Source organism: Lithobates pipiens, unplaced genomic scaffold, assembly GCF_037356315.1.
Source record: "Lithobates pipiens isolate NorthernLeopardFrog02 unplaced genomic scaffold, aLitPip1_a1.2 Scaffold_1, whole genome shotgun sequence".
NCBI classification, from domain to species: domain Eukaryota; kingdom Metazoa; phylum Chordata; class Amphibia; order Anura; family Ranidae; genus Lithobates; species Lithobates pipiens.
This window is the reverse complement of record NW_027507685.1, coordinates 225,254,927-225,278,582: the sequence shown is the minus strand read 5'-3', so window position 1 is coordinate 225,278,582 and position 23,656 is coordinate 225,254,927. Positions and strand designations below refer to the sequence as shown.

The following is a 23,656-nucleotide window of genomic DNA, read 5'->3' as shown; positions in this document are numbered from 1 at the left end:
TCAGTGCTGATTGGTTGCAAAAAACAATCCCTCAAAGTTCGCTGGGAAACAAACTCCTGGGTCCCCTGCTGCTCTTACTCGTTCCTTCTGTTGACCTCCATGTCATTGCTCTCTCCTAGAGTGATGTTAAAAGATTCTTTATAGATCTCAGGATCCTTCCACTATGCTGCGAAATTTATTTTATTTTGTAGGTAAAATGATTCAGGGAAAATAACACTTGGTTAATAAGTCACATCTTTGGTGCATAGCCACTTAACGCTGAGATCCAGGTATTTTTGTATAGTTACATTGGTCCAGCTTGGACCAGTATAAGTATGTTATATACATGTGGGTTTCCACTGAAAGTTGGAAATCGCTGTGGTAGGCACTGCTACTACAGTGGTCTCACTTTCGAGTCCTGTGTCTCCACCTCATCCAATCGGAGAACACTTTGCATTCATTGAAAAAATGGAAAGTGATCTCTGCGTGGTGCCCATTCCAAGCATGCATCCTCTTTGTGTCCAGTAAGCAGCAGAGCAGCTGTTTTGGTTCAGAACCCAGAAGCTAGTGTCAAGCTTCCATATGGAACATCTATACTTGCGTTGGTCCAAGTTGGGCTAGTGTAACCGTTTGTAAATTGCCATATGTGGAATTCATCTTTAAAGCTTAAACAAGTTATTTTTGTTGCTTTATTTTGCATCTTTTTGGCATATATCTTAACACCTATACTTTTTCCTAGCTTTTGGTGGAGTAGGAGAGTGTTACTCCTGGCAGATATTCTATATGCTATTTTGGGGCCTGTGTCCCATTGGGAACATTTCTCTTGACTTCCCAACCAAGAAACACAGCAGGAACCAAGAATAATTTTGAGGGATATTTTACAGTTGTTGCTGCAGTACTTGTCCCCATCAAAACATTTCCTCTTTTTTTTTTCTGTTTCTGAGAGAATTAAAAATGTTGGCTTTTTAGCTCATGTGACAATAGTTATCATGACAAATGGGAAGGGTGAATCTCCCCAGCAGGGGGACAGCGCTATAAAAACATGAAAGCATTGCTAGCCTCGCACCACTCTATCCAAACTAATTAAAAGTTTTTTGGCTTTAGATACACTTTAAACAACCCTTTTAGATGGCCATCTTCCATGAATAGATCCCCTGCGGTCACTTTTGTGACATCTGTCCATGAAGTTTTTTCCCTCCAGCTTGTGCCTGGAGGCAAATTGACCCAGTTTAGATCTATGGGCAGGTGGATGTAAATGGAGGTGCATTCATGTACATCTTTTACATCTAATGCATCATGATTAGGACTGGAAAAATGGAAAAGGACACAAATATTTCTGTTTTTTTTTTTTTTTTGGACCTAGTCAGACATGGAGGCAGTCCAGAGGCAAACAGAAACATGCCTACCCATAGTCTTACATTGAGCTTCTGATCAGATCTGCTTGAAAAATGGACAGACGGATCTGATCATGCCACTCTTGTGCAAGGACTGTAATGAACTGATTGTTTAAATATTGGACAACTTCCTTTTAACTGTCGTTTGGTGGTTGAATTAAGCTTTATGCATCGTGGTTGAAATAATAATTCATGGATTGTCTCAACCTGGTGAAACATTTTTCTTGAGTTATAATAGATTGTGGTACACGTAGATCGTTCCTTTTCTGTGTTGATGTGTAAGGCAGTAACATTTTTTTGACTTATTAAGACTAAGCCTAGGGAGCTGTGACTGAAATAAAATGAATTCTTCACTGTTTTCCAAAGATGAAGAAGGCCATTCACATAGCTCCCAACTGTCCCTGATTTGGAGCAATGTCCCTCTGTCCCTCATTCCTCCTCATTTGTCCCTCATTTTGGTCTGATCTATATAGATGTATATAAAATGCACTTTTTATCTATCAAAAAGTGTTTCCCAGCGCTAAACTTTTCACCTGGTTTCTAAATTATTGTACTTGTAAATTCCAAAAGCCAATATAAAGAAATAGTAGTGGTAAAAAAAGCACTTGTGGGTTTACCGTATATACTCGAGTATAGGTCGATCCGAATATAAGCCGAGGCCCCTAATTTACCACAAAAAAAATGGGAAAACGTATTGACTCGTGTATAAGCCGAGGGTGAGACATGCCTGTCCATCCCTGTGTCCATCCCTGTGTCCATCCCTGTGTCCATCACTGTGTCCATCACTGTGTCCATCACTGTGTCCATCCCTGTGTCCATCACTGTGTCCATCCCTGTGTCCATCACTGTGTCCATCACTGTGTCCATCCCTGTGTCCAGCCTGCCTGTGTCCTGTGCCTCTTTGTCCTTCTGCAGCCTGTGTCCTTCTGCAGCGATCTGCATGTAAAAACATACGGCGGCCATGCCAGGATCGCCGCACCTCTTCTCCTCGTCTGTGACAGACGGCGGCCATTCCACTGTTCAAAAGCCGCGCCTCCGTCTGTGATAGGCGGAACACTCAATTTCCCATCAGTCAGTGTTCCGCCTATCACGGACATCCTCTCATCCTCGTCCGTAGTATGAGGATGAGCGGATGTCCGTGATAGGCGGAACACTGACTGCTGGGAAATTGAGTGTTCCGCCTATCACAGACAGGGAGGCGCGGCTTTTGAATAGTGGAATGGCCGCCATCTGTCTGCACGACACGCTGATCGGGTAGACAGACGGCGGTGACTCGAGTATAAGCCGAGGGGGGCACTTTCAGCCTAAAAAAAGGGGCTGAAAATCTCGGCTTATACTCGAGTATATACGGTAACCGATCTTCTTTTTTTGTACAATTCTCCTTTAAGGGGGCTTGGCAAGGGGTTTGTGCTATGCCTGCATACTTTTGCTGATAGGTGTCCCTCATTCCCATCTCAAAAAGTTGGGAGGTTTGCGTTCACATCTATGGTTGGTCTTGCAGGGCTGCATATAACCATGATTCACCTTGATAGTGCAAAGCATGAGAAGTATATGTGACCAAATCTGGTGACTTGTATAACCCAAAAATTATCAGCGTTTTCTATGGATAATCGAGGACCTTCACATTTGTTAATCTTGTGGTGACTGCGTATAGCTGTGATTGGTGGCCACAATGGCGCACTGGATCAATGTATGTGATTAGTTGCATGTCATTGTCCTATGTCTGTTGGTAGAAGTAAACAACGCCAAGTCATAGCAATCGGGCATAGAGATTTTTTTTTTAGACTATTTCAGTCACATGGCTCGGGCTTCCCAAAACCATCCACCTAAATGTAGAACTAAAGGCAAAATTTTTTTTTTGTAAAGAGTGGAGAATAGAACACCAAGTAAGTTGTATGGCTGTCTGCGCCCCCGATTCTCTTATTTTTCCTGTAACTGTTTACCATTATCATTGAAAGCGAAAGTAAGATAAAATCCCAAATTTTGGGCTGTCCCCGGAAAAGTAATAGAGGGGAAATTTTCCAATGGTGACACCAGTTCTGGTGACCCAATCGATTCCCTTAATTTGCAGGGATTCCCTCTGACTTCCGGTTTTAGCTGTTAAACAGGAAGTGAAGGGTAATCTGCCCAATGGACACAGATGGAAAAGAAAAAAAAGAAACCCTCCCTTAAGCCCCGTACACACGTTCAGAAAATCGCACGACAAATATCGCTTTCGGAACGATCGTACGATAATTGGATTGTTAGTACAGAGCTTTCCAGAGCCGATCATGACAGTTCATCTGATTATTATCCAACACGTACAAACATTTTTTCCGTACGATGCTAGATCGTACGATTTTTGTTGTTGTCTTTCAAAAGAATTCAATTCAAATACACTACAAAACATTATACATGACTTCCGAATTTCTATTCTATAGTACGAGAATTTTCGTGACTTTAGTAAACTCTGCAGGTCCGATCTGGAATAAGCATGCAAAAAAAAAAAAAAAAAAAGAAACGGACGTTGTTCATACCAGGCATTACTCTATTCAAAATAAAAAAAAGATTTGCCATATTAGTCTACTTTAATTTGTACAGTGCCATATTACCACTAGAGATGCAACTGTGAAGGCTGAAAATATTGGCCAGGGTACAGCACAACTCTCGTTCAGGATGACACATGCTTAAAAAGGAACTTGACCCTACCTAGCTACAATTTTATTTCTAGTTCTTGATAATTGTTCCTATATTTAAATCAGAGCTCCAGTCATTTTTGTGTTTTATTAAATATGCAGCTACAAAAAGTGTAGCTGCTGACTTTTAATAAACAGACACTCACCTGTCCCAGGATCCAGCGATGTGTTCACCACAGACGTTCCTTCTCTTGGTTTTCTCTCCGCGGCACCAGAATTTCAGCTGTGGGCACTGGGCTGTGACAGCTTGCAGCTTTACAGTCGGGTGCCCACTGCACATGTGTGAGCTGCGCATTGTGAATGAGACCGCAGTCTTCTGGGACCTGTGACATGTCCTAGAAGGTTGCAGGGAGGGAGGGGGAGAGGAGGACTGTCTAGGCGATCCGAGTGGGAGTGGGCACCTGTCAAAATCAGGTACCCACTTCCCCCTCCAAAATAAAGTGTTATTTGGTGAAGAGGAGAGGGAGGGCTTAAAATAGAACTTCCCCTTTTGGGTGGAGCTCCACTTTAAATTGAAGAAACATACTTACCAGTTCATGGAGTCCAGCGTTGTCCTCCTCCCAGACAAAATTTTACTTCATTGCTCTGCTCTTGTACGGCCATCTTGAAATTAAATCCTACACATGTGCAGGCATGTCGTGGGTCCCTATCAGGCCTCATGGGACCTGGCAGAGATCTGCAGCATGTCTGCACATGTGCAATCTTCCCCCACACATGTGCAGGCCACTGCCATTCTTTAGTAATACCTATAGACCAGCAAAAGACCTGCAGTGATCTGCACATGCATGGGGTGTGTGGGGGGGGATGCTCTGTGCTTATCCATGTGTGAGCCTGCTGAAACACCAAAATACTGCCTCCTTGCCTCCTGGGATGTGACGTAAACATCCCAGGAGGAAAGGGTAGGGTGGACACATCATCCTCTGCCTAGGTAAGGATTCCGGAAGTGCATCCATGCAATAATAAAAAGGTATTTCATGTTAAAAAAAGATGTTTCCAATTGTGTAAGAGGAAGCGGGAAGGATGGAGAATAGAGGAAGTGCTATTTGTGGGTGGTGGCCCACTTTAAGGTCATTGTAACCATATTGGTGCACTTGGGACACCACGGTTGATTTCTGTTCATGTCGCTTTAATTTGTACTAACTGTTACATTTTCAGGATAAGCTTTCCCGGTGTACCCCCTTCTTGGTCCAAGCAGCAGTGCCTCGAAAGCTTGTCCTAAAAATGTAACTAATAGTCCAAATAAAGAATCACAGCCAGATAACATAGAAAATTGTGTGACACCAGGCAGGGACATGACGAAACTCAAGCTACCATTCATAAATTCTTGCATTTCCTAGATATACATCTACTTTACAGGACATTTAGCTCTACCTGCTGATGGAGCCTCCCCCTCTCCTCCTTCGCCCCATCACTCCTTCCCTCCTTCTCCCAATTTCTCTCCAGCCTGTCTTATGCCCACCCCCTCCCTCCCGGTTGCTATGGCAGCCATGTTTCCTCTGCTGTTGCTGTGGCGGGAGAAAAGGTCATCGCTAGGTCGTCTCCACAGCGACGGTGGCTGGGAGCCTCTCGCTTGTCTGAGAGAGGGGATTGGCTGGGAGGGGGGAAGGGCTGGTAAGCCAGGAAACACTGTGCTGGGATAATGTGTGAAACTTATCTGGATAATGCAAAGATTAGCAGGATAATGCAACTCATTATCCACATGGAATGATTCAGGTGAGCTGAATGGGAGGCAGCAAGATGTCTTCTAGGGCCTATGCATGGCTGTTGAGCAAAAACAAACATTTCTATGAAATTCCTAGGATGCATTGGAATTTTGGCTGGGGAACCTCAAATCCCAGCATGCCTTGCAAAGTTCAAACATAGCTAAGCATGATTAGTTGCCGTCTCTCTAAAATTCTCAATGAATCAAGTCCCTCAAAATGTTCCTAGTTCATAGTTGTTTAATATTCTTAATGACATCTGAAACAAATTTCGACTGTGATTGGCTGTAATTACATTGAATCTGTAAGGTTTATTGATGTTCCTGAGGTTTTCAAAGTTCTGTATGCTGAAGAACAAATTAATAAACTTCTCTTGCAACTCTGCCACGAAAAGAGCTGCTGGCTTTGAGCTTAGATACCTTCTACCCCCCACCATGCTACAGGCCTTAGCAGCCATGACATCCCTGACATACATGTGACCAGTAGATAAATCGTATACATATCTGCATGTAATGCAGTAATCAATATACAGTACGGTATGAAGACTCTCATGAATTTAACAAAAACCCATCAAAAATTACTTTCAGATGAATGTTGCGCAATGAAAATATTCGATGGTTTCCTTTAGTCTAATTTAGGCAAATTCTGTCATTTCCACTTTTTCCCCAGATAGGACAAGGTGACGGGTTTTCCTGAAAGAACAACCCATCACAGGCTGGTCTTTTCCTTAGCTGAACTCCCCCTCCACTGCCCTAATGAAGTGCTTCCTAAATGCTTCCAAGGTTGAGGGAGCATGTGACCTTTTCTACTTCTTCAAAGATGCAGCAGTTGGGTCTGAGCAATTTATAGGCCCAAACATAGGTGTAGGCAGGTGCAGTTTATTTTCTCCACTGTTGGTGGCGCTCATCTGGAGTGGTACTGCAGCTGGAGAGGGAAGTCTATGGAAACTTGTGGTTCCCCCAGTTCCTGATGCAGTGCGCAGGGTTTCCATTGGCTACGCTACATCCAGGTGACCCAGGCGGCCATCCTGAGTGACAGTCTTTTTAAGTCTCTGCCCCCAGGTTTTGGCGCATTTGCAAAGTGGCTGGTGTAGGGAGAGCATACCAGTCTGTCAGGGACAGCACTAGGAGTATGGACAGGTTTTGGAGGAGTTTGGACAGCTCAGGGCCTACGTTTGCTCTTCAGCAAGTTTTGTTTGGGTCAGACAGCGTAGGCCGCATTCCACCCCACTTGGCAAGCACTGTCTTCAGTTTGGGCCTACTACTGCTGTTCTACGCTGTATTGACTGTAAGTTCCCGGCCGGGTGAGTTCCCCACCGGGTTGTTGTACTGTTTTGCAAGTTCTTCAGTGCATAGGTGGGCCTCTTTGTGTTTCCTGCCGCCACACCACACTGCACCCACATAACTAGGGAGAGGAGGAAGTCATTAACCATATGTAAGCCCTGATACCACCTGATATGGCTCTGATAAGGAGCTGAGGCTTGGTTTGCATTCCCAGGTCCAAAAGAGGAACAGAGGAGCGTGGGAGCCTGAGAATGGGAAGTATAAAAGGGTGGAGGGTCATTCTTTACCTGAATGGGCAAATTAACCTTGGTCTGATGTTTTTTTAGATTAGACGGACTGGATTCTGAATTCTACAGAAAGTTGTCCACTCCTAGCTTAACGTTTTATGATGATTTAGTGAATCTTAGTAAATATTATCCATATATTTCAGTACATCTTTCTAGCTCTTTGACCAAACTCAAATCAAGTCTCCTCTTCTTCTGCAGGGCTCAGTATTCGAAATTCTCAGGAGGAGGAACCTGTGGACCCTCAGTTGATGCGTTTGGACAACATGCTGCTTGCAGAAGGTGTGGCAGGCCCAGAGAAGGGTGGAGGATCTGCTGCAGCAGCCGCAGCTGCTGCAGCCTCTGGCGGTGTCTCACCAGATAACTCCATAGAACACTCGGACTACAGGAATAAGCTGTCCCAAATCCGACAGATTTATCATGCCGAGCTGGAGAAGTATGAACAGGTGAGACAAAACAAGAAATCTGTGGAGGGCATAATTTTATAAACCAATTCAACTCATCCTCCATCTTTGAATTATTTTCCAACATCCTTTTGTTGTTTGTTTCTGTTTCTACTACCTGTTTCTACCCCTACCTTTCTAATTTTGGACTCAGGCATGCAACGAATTTACAACACACGTCATGAATTTGCTGAGGGAACAGAGCCGAACCCGACCCATCTCCCCAAAGGAGATTGAAAGGATGGTAGGGATCATTCACCGAAAGTTCAGTTCGATCCAGATGCAGCTTAAGCAAAGCACGTGTGAAGCTGTTATGATCCTCCGGTCAAGGTTTTTGGATGCACGGTAAATACCAAAGAGCTTATAGAAGACATACAGTGGTGGTCTAATGTGGTGGTCTCCAAACTGCAGCCCTTTGCCTGCTTATATCTGGCCCTTGGGGCACTACCCCTCTCACTGACCGGGCATTAATCCTTCCCCTGATACCAACAATGGAGCACTATTCCTCCCACTAATACGAATGATAGGGCATTGTTTACTCCAATTGACACCAGGGCATTTTCTTCTCACACTGACAGACTACCCCCCAATATCTGAAGAACAGTAAACTGGCCCTTTGCTTAGACGTTTTGGAGACCCCTGGTCTAAAGATACTTGCATATTAATTAATTATGACCCAAGATGTTAGCTAATTGGCTTCTCTGTAACTGTTGTCTTTGGATACCCACAAATATCTTTTTGAATATGGAAATGCTCCTATGGAATATATAGTTGTACACTAGTGCATGCATGTCAGACACCCATGAAGAAGAGTTGTCAATTTAGATGACTAAATCTGCTGTAGATCAGTTTTCACATAGCTTCCGAAGAGATGTTGGATGGAAGGCCTATAGCCTATTACAATTGGCCATTTCATCCATAGGGCAGGAAATTGCGGCCAATAGGCTGCAGGAGATCAGAATCACTGAGATGCAACAAAGGATGGAAAAAAATATTTTATTGCTAAAAAGCGTCAGTTTATAATACACTGTGGGTTTTACAATTTAAATGTCATTCAATTAGAATTTGCTTTGCTTGTTTTACCAAACAACGATAATTTTTTTCTTGAGCTTTTTCAGTAGAAAGTTGCTTGTTGTGCTCTAAATATGTAAATATCTACTTTTATTATAGGCGAAAGCGAAGAAACTTCAGTAAACAGGCAACAGAAGTGTTGAATGAATACTTTTATTCACACCTAAGTAACCCTTACCCTAGCGAAGAGGCTAAAGAGGAACTTGCAAAGAAATGCGGCATCACTGTGTCACAGGTAAAATTCAAGTACCATGGTTATTGGCTAATTGGATCTAAATCTGTATACCAGCAGGTGGTAAAGAGTTAAGTGTTTAAATGAATGAACCTTTGTGAAAGAAAATGGAACCCAATCCAAACGTGTGTATTGTCTGACCACTTGCCACTGTTGAGGCAGATTCCTATATGCCCAAAAATGGCTTCAGTATCCCCACCAGGCTACCACTGGGCACCAGTTTACTGTTGGTGTTCTGTTAAAAACTAGAGCAAGGTTAGTGTTTGGTATAAATTTTATTACTACAACTCACCAGTCAAAGTAATGTACTGTGGTCTGTAGATAAGAAAGTTATTTCAGGGGGTGCTCCCCAAGGCCTGAACTTTTTATTCTTTTCCAATAGTTGATACTGGTTTAGGAGAACATAGTGAGTTACAATCAATCAAATAAAACAGAGACCTGGATAAAGCACAGTAACAAATGATAAAGATATTTGCGTGCAAAATATATTACACAGTACAGGGCCCTGAATCCCCTTGTCTGTACATTCGTTTGATACCTCAGAATGGAGCATAATCTGGATTCCTGTCAATAACACAGTAGGGCATTGCAGAATTAAACCACTGCAATATGAATCAGAATGTTTAATCAATAGGAAACTACAGCCCTGATTTCAGGTCATATTAGAGTACCTAATGAACCATAGTCAAATAAGGTTGAAGAGGAGAAGAAGAGAAAAAAGGGCAACAAAAGTGATGGGAATAGGGTGAGCGTGCCTCTGCGGGTAGTCCTTCCAGAACCGGGCCTCTATGTCCCACCACCATCTCTATATCCATTTGCGCATTCTAGTAAGATGGTGGCCAGTTTCTCGTGGTTCATAATCCATGAGAGTTTATTCTTGGTGGTGGGCAGTTGAACTACTGAGGACCTCCACACCTTTGCAATTGTCATTTTTGTTGCCAAGAATATAAAGAATATTAAAGTCTGGGTATATTTAGAGGACTGAACTGAACAGTACAAGGGCATATATAGGATAATGCCATCCCCATAAGTTTCTCTCTACCGTTCCTGTTTTTAGACTTCCAAATGCTGAAGGTCTGATAATGATGAACATCTGGGATAGAATTTGCCACTATGGAAGAGAATTGATATTGATTATACCTAAAACTCTGTCCTCCTAAGTATCTCTTTGAGGAACATAAAACTTCATTGTATAAGCAAAAATATTATTTATTTTAAGTTTTGTATAGAGTAGGGTTATATTTTGCGGTATTTGCCCTTCACTTCACCCCCCAAAGACACATAGAGAAAAGAAGAAAATTAGGGGAAATACCATCTTAGACACCAGATCATTTGTCCCTATTGGAAAGGTTCTTCTTACCTTTGCTCTGGAGACAACTCTACAGTTTTACATTTCCCTTTGCTTTTCTTGTCCCCTCCATAGACGAAGACATGATAAAGATAAAAATGTGACAGAAGAGCTAACCCTTCTCCATTCTATTCATAGCAAAGAAGAGAAATGTTGTCTTTATACAACTTTTGGTGCATTCTCCTCAATCCTCTTTCCTGAAAAACCCATATCCACTGCTTCTATGTAAGTAAGCATGGCAGAGGATTTTCAGGTGTTTCTTGGCACAGGCAGAATATCCATGTGGTAGAGGTAAACAAAGTGCTGTGTTCAGATGCACCGTTTACAGATACATACCACTCTGATGTATTATATACTTGATATTGACTGGTTAAATGTGAACAATTAATTTTGGATGAGTTTTAATTTATGTCTGTGTTTCCACACAGGTGTCCAATTGGTTTGGGAATAAAAGAATTCGGTACAAGAAAAACATTGGAAAATTCCAAGAGGAAGCAAATATTTATGCAGTGAAGACAGCAGTCAGCGCATCCCAGGGAGGTCACAGTGGAGCCAACTCTCCAACCACCCCAACCTCTGCAGGTAGGTTCACTTCCTCCTTCTGGAGCAATAAAGGGGACTTGTTCTATGAATATGGTCTTATAGAGCTGCCACTTATAGAAGTAAACACCTTCCATAGAAAACCACCTTGCACCTGGGTGGCTAGTTAACTTACCCGTAACATTAGGCTACAGTCCCATCTAACTACTGTTCTTTCTTCCTTCTCAATTCTTTGCTTTCTGCATCCTTGACATTTTGTATTCCTTATTCTTCTTCTCTTCGGCATCTTAACCCTGTGACTCCTTGTGTCTTCTCTTTGTCTTGTAAAATCTCACTCTTGACTCCTTCCCTGTCTCCTCAACTCCTATTTTTCCTCAACATCAACTGTTGATTCCAACTCAACAACCCACTAACTCTTGATTCCTTCTCTTTGTCTTTTTAATCTCCTACACATTTCTCTATTTATCCTTAACCTCTAACATATGCTTTCCATTTAATCAACCATCATTTCTTGTGCGGCTTCAAACCATTCATCTTCTCAACCCTCATTGCCTTGTTCCATTAAATATATTTCTGCATTTCTTTTTCTTTTTTTATTTGCAATTAACACCTACTCTGGCATTTATTCCATCCTTCTGTCTTCTGAATCCACTCAATTTATCTCTTCTTTGTCTCTTGATTCAATCTGTCCTGTCTACATATTGTTGCCCCACTTTCTTCATTTTCTCCACCTTCTGACTTGTGTTTCATGGCAAACTCTCATTAATCCTTGGACATTTGTCCATCTCCTCTGCTCTCACATCTGTTTCTTTTTTCCCTGCAATCCACTGGCTTTTAACTTTCCATCGCTATCCACTCAACTCAAACTCATGTTTCCACAATACTTATATCTATTGTTTTCATGCCAATATCTCCTCACCCTTCTGACATTTTATTCCATCTTTCTGTCTTCTCAAACCTCCAATTCCCCATCCCATCTGCAAATCTCCAACCTTCTGACACTTTGTTCTACCTTCCTCTAAACTATCTGACCTATTACTTCTACTCTCCAACTTTTAAAACTCCATCACTTTGCTTCCTCAATCCTCTATATTCTCCTCTATCTTGTTCTTCTCTCAGGTTCTGGTGGCTCATTCAACCTGTCTGGATCTAATGACATGTTCATGGCGATGCAGGGCTTAAACGGGGATGCTTATCCCCCTTCACAGGTCAGTTTTAGGTCCCCTCCACTATAATTTTTTTATTTCTTACTTTTTTCCTTTCTTGCTCTATATATCTTCTGCTAACCTTTCCTCTGTTGTTCGATAGATTCTTCCTTATATGTCATTCAGGTGTACTTCTCCATCACAACTTTATCAAATTTTCTTCACATCCTATATTATTTTTCCTGTTCCCTCCTTCTGTATACTTGCTCCGGTGTGTCTTCTTTCAAATCGTCTTCATCTCGAAATGTTTATTTCCTCAAAGGTGGAGTCCTTGCGTCACACGATGGGTCCTGGTTACAATGACAGTTTATCAGCAAATCAGATATACAGCCCTCGGGAGATCCGGGTAAGAACCCAAATAGATTGATAATCCCATTTCTCTTTTATAGTAAACCCTAAGGCTCGGTTCACACAGGGGCGGCACGACTTGCAGCACGACTCACAGACGCGACCTGCACACGACTTCAGCGGTGACTTGCAAAACGACTTCTGTATAGAAGTCAATGCAAGTCGCCTGAAGTCGCCCCAAAAGTAGTACAGGAACCTTTTTTCTAAGTCGGAGCGACTTGAGTCGCTCCTATTAGAACGGTTCCATAGTACAGAACGGAGCGCGACTTGTCAGGGCGGCTAAGTCGCCTGGACAAGTCGCCCCTGTGTGAACGGAGCCTTAGTTGCAAAGTAGAAGACTATGGACAATAGGCATGGCCCTTGTAACGTTATTGTTTAAAGGTTTTAGTGCATTTTGGACAACTTATTGTAGCATTTGCTCCTCCTACATGAAGTCCCATCTCCGTTATGTACATACATTACCAACATACATTAAGGCAGTCTCAGTGAATGCCTATGTGAAGGCCCTGTGAAATCTCAATGAATGTCTATGTGAAGGCACTGTTTTTCACATTTAAGCTCCATGTACATATCAAAACCATTTGAATCTGATTTCATGTCTGCCTCCTGTAATCCTCTGTACAGCAGGATAAAGAAAGCATATCCAGTCAGAGTAGAGCATCGGGATAATGGCATTAACATATGCTGCTAATTCAACATCCAGTCACCAGCTGGGCAGTTCCAGGACTTAGCTAAATTCCTTACCTATTGTTTATTCTGCAGGAGGAAGGGGATGCCCAGAGCCTAGCAGTGCTGTCTGTCTTAATTGTAGAACTGGTTACAAAGTATTGCAAAAACAATTGATAGGAACGGTCAATATATATGTATTTTAAATTGATGGCTCTATATAAGTGCCTATAATAATAAATTGATATTTAGTTGTTTTCCTGGAGTTCCTCTTAAAACGTGTACTTGGGAATTCATAAAGAGTGTTCTAACACTAATTAGAATTCCCTTGCTCCTCCAAATGACAAATGTCAGTGTGAGTGACAGCTTCATGTACCTGTAGGGAACAAGTACATACATTTTTCATGAAATAGATGGCACTGAGCCTGGAGTGATGCCGTACTGGAGTTATTCTGTACCAGACACACCATAAACACAGGACCATAGTCCTAAGTGCAGCTTCTTGCTAGCTAGGACACCTCCAGAAGGGCAGCTGACAGAAACATAGCAATAGATGACGCTTCCCCACTCCAGCCAGGTGATTCCCCAGCTGAAAATTGAAAGTAAACAAATTGGTGGGGTGAAATTCAATAAATGTGGTGCCATATTTTGACAATGATGGCACCAGCACCCCAGCCTCTTTATTAACTTTCAGCTTTTGACCAGGGAGAGACTCCCTGGTCAACAGCTGAAAGTTAATAAAGAGGCTGGGGTGCTAGCCAGCAGATGAATGGGCCTGGGGTAAAATCATTGGTCCAATCAATCCTAGCAACCATGAGCCCTGTGCTAGAAGCTGTCACAATGACACATATGCCTAATGAGCTATGATCATGCATCCAAGACCTTCAAGATTAAAAAAAAAAAAATTGTCTCCAGTGCATTATTACTTGTACCAAGTCCACTTGCAATATTTTTTTATCTTCAACAAATGTCTCTCTTTTTGCTTTTAGGCCAACGGAGGATGGCAAGAGGCTGTGACTCCCTCTTCTGTCACTTCCCCAACAGAAGGACCAGGCAGTGTACATTCTGACACCTCTAACTGAGCACTCTCCTCCTCTCTGGGTTTCTCCTCTCTCACCCTTCCGGCAAGCTCGGTCTCTCCTTGAACTGATCTTGGGTCAGCATAGGACAAGAAAGTGTTGGGATTTTCCCCCTTCACTTCTGGTTAAACCCATGCTTCCTCTTACCTCTCTCTTCACGTGAGCCTCAATACCATGAAACTGGTCCAAGACAACAATGACTTTAAAACCTTAAGCGATTACATTCTGTAAATGAAGTGTCGATACAGGAGAGACAACCTAAAAAAAAACTTGTCTTGGCACTTGTACCCAAAGAGTACCTACACATCCTTTTGGCTGTTCTAAAAAAAAAAACTGACAAGTTGGAGTAACTTAAGATGGTCACTCTAGAAAAGGACATTTGCAGATATCTAGAAGAAAGGGGAAATTCAAAGGTCTCCCAACCTGTTTTCCAAAAACATCCTCCACTTACACTGTCCAGTGGAGCAATATGAATGTATCACATCATCCACTGTACTAGGGTGACAGTGACAAAGATTAACAAAAACATCAGTTTGAGAACATAAAGTTGAACATGAAACCCAAATACAGAGTAAACGGGGGAGAGAGGAGTCGCCGACAGAGGAGAAATTAAGAGTGGATTTATGAATAAATATAAAACAGGTTACATAAGGTGGCGATCCTAAGAGGCAAAAAGGATGACATTTGAGATAGAGGGAAGGAGAGGGGTGTGGAGAAGCAAGAAACTGGATTGGATACCGGAGTAAAAATAACAGAGAAAAGCGTCACAGAGAAGGAAAGACAGAAAGACTTTAAATCTCCTCGTTCCTTCCCTCCAGAGTCTACCCACAATCCTTTGAGGCTCTGCCAATCAAAGAACAGCGTTATTACCTCATAGCGGCTCACATAACCAATAGAGAAGACTTTTTTCTTTTTTTTTTTTCTGAGTTTTCTTTATGTTCACACGTTCGCAAGTTTGACTACCTCCGAAGGGAAAATAAAATTATATATATATCTTTCACTTCTGCACGGGGGGTGGCAGTAAGGTGTGTGAGAATTTTTGTCTCCCCAAGCCTCTGTCCCTATCCCCCTTTTTTTTATTTTATTTTTTGTTGGGATGCTGGGTTACAAATACAATTGATACTAGGAACTTTGTGTTTAAGACAGGGTTGGGTGGGGGTAGGGGCTTTATTTTTTCATAATGCTGTTGGAGATAAAGTTACAGAACTGGAGAGGGGGTCAATGTGTGCAGATATCCCCGTTGATTGATACATTATTACATAAGTGTGAAAAATTGTGTGAATGAATGCTTAGAGAATGTATGTATATTTTTATTAACGTTATCCCTTATACACATCTGCCTACATCCATTGTCTAGAGCATACTACAGAAATGTTGTATTTGAGGATGTCTACTCAACACTTCTTTTTTTTTTCTTTTGGGTGGTCAATCATTGAGAGATCTTTGTAGACCCTGGCTGGAAAATGTCTACAGGTTATGAGCTCCACCTGCCTATCGTGGATCTCCTTCTTGTTGCTGTTTTGGGATATGAGCCTTGAATTTTACAAGGACATGTTGAGTGGTTCAACCCTTTCAGTGTCTCCCCAGATTAGTAATATTATTTTGCTTTTAGGCCTTTGTTTGAATAAGCTGGTATAATTTTATAAACACTACATATGTAAAACTAGATGACAGACCCTCTTTCTTTAGACTTCCTACATGTGAGGTTTAAAAGGGAACACTTGCCACCCATTCCTGGTGGGACTCTCCAATTCTAAGTTGGAAATAGTGTCATAAGACTAACTATTCGGCACACAGTTCGGTTTGCACACTCAAAAAACTTGCCTGGAGTATATGGGCTGTGCCTGTTGCTGTAGCCCATTTTGTTAATGTTACTCCCCTGGGAGCACCCCATCCACTAGGTGGGCTTAGATTGAACTGGGGCACAAAAAAGTGGTGCTGGGGTTTTGTCGGGTCAAAATATCTGTTTATTACCAATTAGCTGAGGTTCGCTGCTGGCTATATACGTTCTACTGTCCGTAGGTACAGCTGTGCATGTCACAACGCTTATTCTATCTTCTCCCCTACTGGATCACACCATACACTAAAATGACATAAATTATCCCACATGCTGGGGGGCCTTCAGCTGATGCAAAATACTCTTAGGTTCAGAACAGTCCTATTTGTTTCCAACACACTACTCAAATCTTGCAGATGATGCTTGGGTATGATGCTGTATCCATTGGTTGTTGTCTAGTTAGATGAGGATAGTCAAGGAAAGACTATGTAGTTCTGAATCCTACATAGTACAGGTAGATAAAGTAGCTATTTACCTACAACTCATAGTATGGTCTTTTGAGGCTCTTCGAAAGCTGAGATTCACTAAAACCTAAATACACACATTCTACTGTTGACAGATTCACCTATGTATAGGCCTAATGTTTGTGGCCTATGTTCATCCATGTTAAATTTGCTTGATAATCCAGTTCAACCAAATGACAAACTACCTATAGACTTCTCTGATAAAAAGTGCAAGGAACAAAATACAGAGCACAATAAGCCAACAATCAGAATTTGCTTTTCCCACTCTAGCACAGCACAAGATGGACTTCGATTGGCTGCCATGGTTACTTTCTGATGCTCATTGTACCTTTATACTGAATAATGTCCTGCAGGGCCATATATTATAAAGGGGCTTAATATGGCATCTTGAGGATGGCTATGGATGGGAAGATTCTCATTCTGTGTGAATAAGTACCCTAATTCTAGCCATATGCTTTGCAATTTTAGAGCAGTCATCAGCTATCAACCACAGCAGTCTGACACATATGGCTTCAATCAGTTTCAATTGACTAAATCGGAGGTCTCTAAACTTTCTAAACAGTGGACCAGTTTATTGTCCTTCAGACCTTAGGGGGGCCAGACTGTGGCCATTTTGAATAACCAATTCTCCTTTCATGTCACTGGGAGGAATGATGCCCCATCATTGGTGTCATTGTAAGGAATTGTGCCCCAATTTTGATGTCACAGTGAGGAATTTTGTCCATTGTCAGTATCAGTGGATGAAACAGTGTCCCAAGGGCCAGATAAAGGCAAGCAAAGAGGGTTTGGAGTTTGGAGACCACTGAACTAAATTATGGAAATTCAAATCAAAAAACCTTTTAGACTAGCAATGTTAATTTGGTTTCCACCATGAATTTGTTAGTTTAGTTGCTAGAAACTGGTAAAAAGGTGTAACTGTGAGCAGCGGATTACTATAAGTGAAAGCTAATGGTGGCACTGAATACTAAGTGAATGGCCAGTATTAAGGCCTTGGTCACACAAGGTCACTTTAGTGCACTGCCTATGGGGCCCATAACATCATCTTGAATGGCAATACACTAGGTCAGCACACCTACTTTTCACCATGTTGCAAACACCATTTTGAGTTGTGTTCCAAAAAAGGGTTGCATTTGATTTTTTGCATGTTAGGGTGTGTTGGTTGCCCATTCATTTCAATATGCTGCAACCACAAAAAGTAAACGGACCCAAAAAAAAAAATAGTGTGAACCATATATTTTTAATCAGTAGGGCTGTGCACAAAAAAAATGATGTAGCACTCTGTGTCCATGCATGCGTGCCAAGACAAAGCCTTTTAAACCAAGGCTATTTAAGGCCCATGGGCTTTATTTCTTTGACCATTAATAGAATGATGAATCCGCATAATTAGCTCTGCCTAGCTGGCAGTGAGGTGATCCAGGAAGTAATACAAGTTAATCAGGAAATAGCTGAATGATCATGTTGGCTGTGTAAATCGCTAGACCGGATGAGCAGAATTGCAAATTATTTGGCAGGTAAAACATGTGAAATTCAACTGTTTTTAGCGTTTTACCTGGAATAGCACAAAGCCAAAATATTGTAATTTTAATTTATAAAAAGACTTGATTTTATGTTTTCAGCAATTTTTTGGCTACGCTTCACACAAAAAAGAGCAAATGTGCAAGTTCTGCTGTATTTTTGTGTATTGAAAACATACACCAGTGCAGCAAAACCACTTTTGTTAAACCACAAATGTGTTAATTGTGCGCTACCATAATTGGTGTTTGTTTTACCCTACAAGAATTTTTTTTCCTCCAAATTTTCAGTTCACATAGATAAATATCACAGGTTTGCACTTGTTATTCTTGTAACTGACTATTTAAGGTCTCATTCACGCCATACGTGCAGAAAAACTGATGGAAACTGACACACGGATGCAGAGACACAAGTTTACATAAGTTTTCACATGTATCTTAGTGAGTTTTATACATATTGCAGATTCTGGCGCAGAAAAAATCCACACGTGATACAAGTGTGGTGTGAACAGGGCACGTAGAGAACATTTTTTGTGCCCATGCAGAAAAACTCCCATCTCTGCACATCGTGTAAACGAGGCCTAACTGGTAACCATTTTGGTCTACTGGATTCCAAGGAATCTTCAAGTTGGCAAATCTGGGTGGCTCCATTGTGTCCCCTGCTCACAGCAGGGTCAGCAGCTAGCAATACCATAAAGGAAAAATTACACACACATGCCTAATGTAGTCATTTATCTAGCAGAAGAAAAAACAAAGAATATCACATATAATAAATAGACCTTACACAAATTATCAAAAAGTATTCTTGATTTTTAATAGTTTGCCAAATACCACATGCATTATTATTAACCGATTGAACCCCAAAGATCCATTCAAACTCCTCCGATATGTTGCAGGGAGTTTAGCCCCATACATTATGTACAGGCTGCCAGTGAACCACAATATATATTTAAACAAACATTCACTATTTTATCACCAAAATGTACAGGTAGTTGACATCTGTGCATTGCACTGTGCTGTTTAAGTGCATTGGGGTGCCATTCAAAATGAATGTCACCACAATAGACCATGCTACTAGGAATTGTAACATGCATCTGTAAAGTGACACTAGAGCAGTGGTTCTCAACTCCTGTCTTCAGGACCCACTAATAAGCCAGATTTTAAGTATTACCTTGGAGATGCAGACTAGAATACTGCAATCCCTGAGCAGCAAATGATATCACCTGTAATGTATTTCAGTTATCATGCAAACCTGGCCTGTTAGTGGGTCCTGAGGACAGGAGTTGAGAACCACTGCTATAGAGTCGAACCATAAAAAGAAGTGCTTTATTTGTGTTTTGAAATGCTGTAGGTATTCAACCGGTTGAATGGAAAGATCGCCTGTCTCCCCCACCATGTGCTCTGGTTCCATCTGCCAGCTTCAAGTCCTGTAGTGATGTATCAGCTGGAGGAAGGAACCACTGCATGTGACGGGGTAGCAGGAATACATACACCCAAAAAGTGTTGAATAACTGCAGGGGGCAGTTTCACCACATAGGCCACCAGAAAGGTGAGTCCAATGCCTCTGTTTTTTTTTTTTTATGCCTTTGTGCCATGTTGACCCAGTAGTGACCCAATGCATCACTGTAAATGTGCCCCTAGTGCTATGCAATAAATCAAGAGAGATTTTCAGCGATATAACACGGCTGTTCTTCAGGCTATAAGTCACTGATTATCGACCTACAAAACTGTCTTCTGCCTTGTTCATATGGGTGGCAGTCCATACTGACCCAACTCAGATCACTTTTCAGAGTGGCTTGAAGGTGATCTGCCACTTCCTTTTTTCTTGTTCTGGGTAAAATCCTACTGTACTGGAACTGCATGGATTAGATGTGATTGCGGCACAATCCCATTCATTCACTTCACTAGGGCGAGTGTATAAAATTTGCCCTGATGTGCCAGCGGCAGTGCATACAGATGTGGTCGCTGTGGGTCAACCACCTCTTTTTATTGGCCCCTTGCCGTCCATGTGAACAAGGCCTTAGAAACACTGGGGAAAATGTAGAGCTATCACTACCTAGCTAAGTAAGGTTGCCATCTGGCCAGTGAAAATCGAACCTGTTGACAATGTTATTAAAGCGGAGCTAAACCCTCCTGTTGTTTTCAGCCACGGAAGCTGCCATCTTAGCTTTTGCTTAATCTGCTACTGCCATGGTGCTCCACATGTGACACCAGCCATTTGATGGTTTGGCAGTTTGGTGGAGAACACAATGTGACGTTTACATTCCAGGCATGTTCTGAGAATGCAACTGTTTTTTGAAACTTGTAAATCGATGGGGTTTAGTTACGCTTTAATAGGAAAGAGACCACATGGAAGGGATTTTTTTCCCAGAAAAGGTGGTTTCACACTGATCCACTGTGTTCTGGCCGCAGCAAAATATACCCCTGCGGTTTTGGTGTGGGTTAGCTGTGCTTTGCTTTCGATTTCTATTATGTCTCACGGTTTTGGTATGCGCACCAAAACTGTCGGGCATAATAGAAGTCTAAGGTAAACCGCAACTAACCTGCACCAAAACCGGGTTGGAGCAAAGTGTGCAGCGGGGGAAAGTGGGAAAACTCTTTTAAAGCTCCCGTAAAAGTGGAACTTTAGTCCGCTAATTATGTCCTGTTAGATCACTTTAGGCAGGCCGCTTTTGCAGTTATAGCGATGTTAAACATCAAAAGTAGGTGTAGCTGTTTAAAATCCAGTAATACACCGTCTTCTGCTCTGCACATGCTCAGTTGCTCTCCATTTTTAGGCACTGTGATGAGTTTTTAGAAGCCGATCTGCTGACAGCCTAAGGGCCCTTTCACACTGGGCGGATCCATTTGACAGAATTCACTTGCTCCGTAGGGATCGATCTGCTGATCCCCTCTGAGCAGGCAGATGACAGGTCCGTCTCTGCTCACTGTGCAGAGACAGACCTGTAAGAGTCCTGCTCTCCTCTATGGGGAGATCAGAGGAAAAAAAGAACCGCCGTCCATTTTTTTTATCCGACCCGTCAATTTCCAGATGGAAAATAGGACCACCATCCATTTAGTGGACAGGATCAGATTGGATAGCAGTGGGTGTCAGCGGACATGTCACCACGCTGACATCCGCCTCTTCATAGGGGAGACTGGAGGGTCTGATCAGGTCCCCCTGTCAGTTTTTTTCGGAAATCTAGTGTGAAAGGGCCCTAAAAGTGGAATTAAACCCTTCTAGCCTTTACAGCCAAAGAAGCTGCTTCTGTTTGATCTGCAACTGCCATGGTGCTGTGCATGTGATCATTTATGACACCAGCCATTTGATGGTTTGAAAGTTTGGTTGAGGACACAAGCAAATGTTAGCAGTCCTGCCATCCCAGGAATCTATCTGTTTTTTTAAACCGTTAAATCGATGGGTTTAGTTCTGCTTTATGCTTACTGACATATAATCACACACACAGTTTGGACATGATGGTCTTTTTTCAACCTCACCTACTATGTAACTATAATTTACTGCTTCTCTGGGCTTTAGCAAAATGGCAGCCTCCAGCAAGAAGAAACTGGAACAATGCTGGAGGCAATTTAAAGCATACACTATATTGGTAGCATAATTATTAATGTGGAATGTATGTTCCTTGCTAAAGAACATTTGTTTTTATCAAGTTATTATGGGTAAAATTCTGCTATAAGGACCCTTTCACTCTGATCAGTTTTTCAGTTAAAAAGTGGAAGAAAAAGGCATGAAAAATGCATCCTTTAAAATCCTATGGAACTCGTCACACCACTACTGTGCAAGTGCAGCACATTTTGAAAAGTCCAGCATCCAATTTTTAAAACTGCCCCAAAAACACAGCTCCCCTTTGAACTGAATAGAAAATGTGTCAAAAATGTTTCAAAAATGCATTTTTGGTGAATTTTTTTAAGTCACGTATGGGAGTCAGGCACGTGTTCAAAAATGCATATGCTTTTTTAATGCGTTTTCTTTTGCACCCAAAGGTTCCAACCTACAATCAGGTTTTGTTTCCTAGGAAAAACTAGAAACTGGTAGCAAGAAACATCAATTTTTGCTCCAATTTTTGTATATTGCGCTCATATTGTCATGTTTTATTGTGGCTGTTTTATGGAGACTGAAAGTGGCACTGTTGCCTGTAGCAACCATCTATCAACGGAAGCGAAGGTGTCTGGTTGTCATAGGCAATGGCTCCCTGTTTTTCAAGTTTTCAGGAATCCCTTTGTTTTAAGATTTAGTTGCAATGGCCAACGGTTGCTATTACCTCACGTTTTAACACCTGTATACTGAACTCGGCATTATGGATTTGGGCCTAGACAAACACAAAGCCTGCTTGCTACAATGCATTAAGCGTGTGTTGTGGTGTGTACTTGTGTATATATATATATATATATATATATATATATATATATAGAGAGAGATAAGTGAGCGTGTGCGCCTATCTCCACACACAGCCCCCTCTCCCCTGTACAAACAGCCCTGGGCCTGGATAATCCTGGGCTGCCGAAGGCTGAGGGAAGCCATTTTGATGCGTGTATTATCATTATCGATTTCTGTTTCTCCCTGTTTTCGTTGGGGGTCTTCTTGTTTTTTTGTTTTTTTTCTTTGGATTGTTATTTTATGGGGGGTTTTTAGAATCAGGATATTTTTTTTCCTTTCACATTTATTAAAAGGAATCACTGAGAAGCCGTGTCTTTGTCTCCTTTTTTATTCAGGCCTCACATCCCATTGTCTTCCTTTTTTTTTTTTTCTCTTTGCTTTTTCTTGGTCTGTAATACAACCCCCTTCTGAGCTCCTATTTTCTTCCTTCTCTGTCAGTCCCTCTGTTTATTTCTCTCTCTACCCCCCCCCCCCCTTTTCCTCATCCCTGTTTCTTCTAATGATTTTAGAAATTGCCTCCCTGGTTTCCATGGCGACTGTCACTGTCTTTAGATTCCTTTGTATGAACGCACCCCTCCCTGTTATTAACCCCTTTACTGCCGCCGATAAAGAAACCGCCTAAGTGGCTTCATCTCTTTTTTTTTTTTGGTTTTATAATCTGCATCATTCAGTCACTGTATAATGGCTGCATGCCGATGTGCGTTAAAGGGATAGGTCTAGATTGGGGTCGGCTTCAAAAGGCGACCTTGGTTGAAGTTTATGCTTATAGATCTTTTAATAAAGGGGCAGAAAGAGTGAATGGCACCGGGGAACTACCAAGAGGCTTGTAAGAAATGTAATATGGATAGTCCACATGTAAGAGAGCTTGGGTGTGAGCTTTGTGGTGGTCTAGGAGGTGAAGAGGCCCCTTGTTTTATGTCCACAGATTTTATATACAAGGAAATCACTTCTTTGCATTAGTGCAAGGAGCGAAGTGCCAAGGCCTTTCATAAAAACAGACGATTGACCCATGTTTTTGCCACCCACCTAAAATCTAACATGGCAGCTCGAGGGGCTTCATACACATACGTGGCACCGAGCTTCTATCCTTCAATTAAGATTTTGGCCTACATGCCACTTCCTATCGATGGTCTGATGCCGATCTATTGATGTGGACTCAGGATCTGCCATTGCCTATTAGGCTATCTAACCTAATAAGCTCCTTAAGCCGCATACACACAAT

At 41.9% G+C, this 23,656-nt stretch overlaps 1 protein-coding gene across 2 annotated transcripts in view; it reads left to right on the top strand.

Annotated features, from left to right (window-relative positions):
- PBX2 (PBX homeobox 2) overlaps positions 1 to 18,201 on the top strand; it is a 76,083-nt gene extending 57,882 nt beyond the window's left edge. Inside the window, exons 3-9 of one of the 2 annotated variants that reach the window (XM_077483802.1) lie at positions 7,517 to 7,761; positions 7,913 to 8,103; positions 8,929 to 9,064; positions 10,838 to 10,991; positions 12,069 to 12,157; positions 12,417 to 12,500; positions 14,158 to 18,201. In XM_077483802.1, the coding sequence (XP_077339928.1) occupies positions 7,517 to 7,761; positions 7,913 to 8,103; positions 8,929 to 9,064; positions 10,838 to 10,991; positions 12,069 to 12,157; positions 12,417 to 12,500; positions 14,158 to 14,250 (992 nt within the window). In that variant the 3' untranslated portion in view covers positions 14,251 to 18,201. The remainder of the gene's footprint in view (positions 1 to 7,516; positions 7,762 to 7,912; positions 8,104 to 8,928; positions 9,065 to 10,837; positions 10,992 to 12,068; positions 12,158 to 12,416; positions 12,501 to 14,157) is intronic. The other variant, XM_077483806.1, reaches the window with a different exon arrangement.
- Positions 18,202 to 23,656: the final 5,455 nt, after the last annotated feature.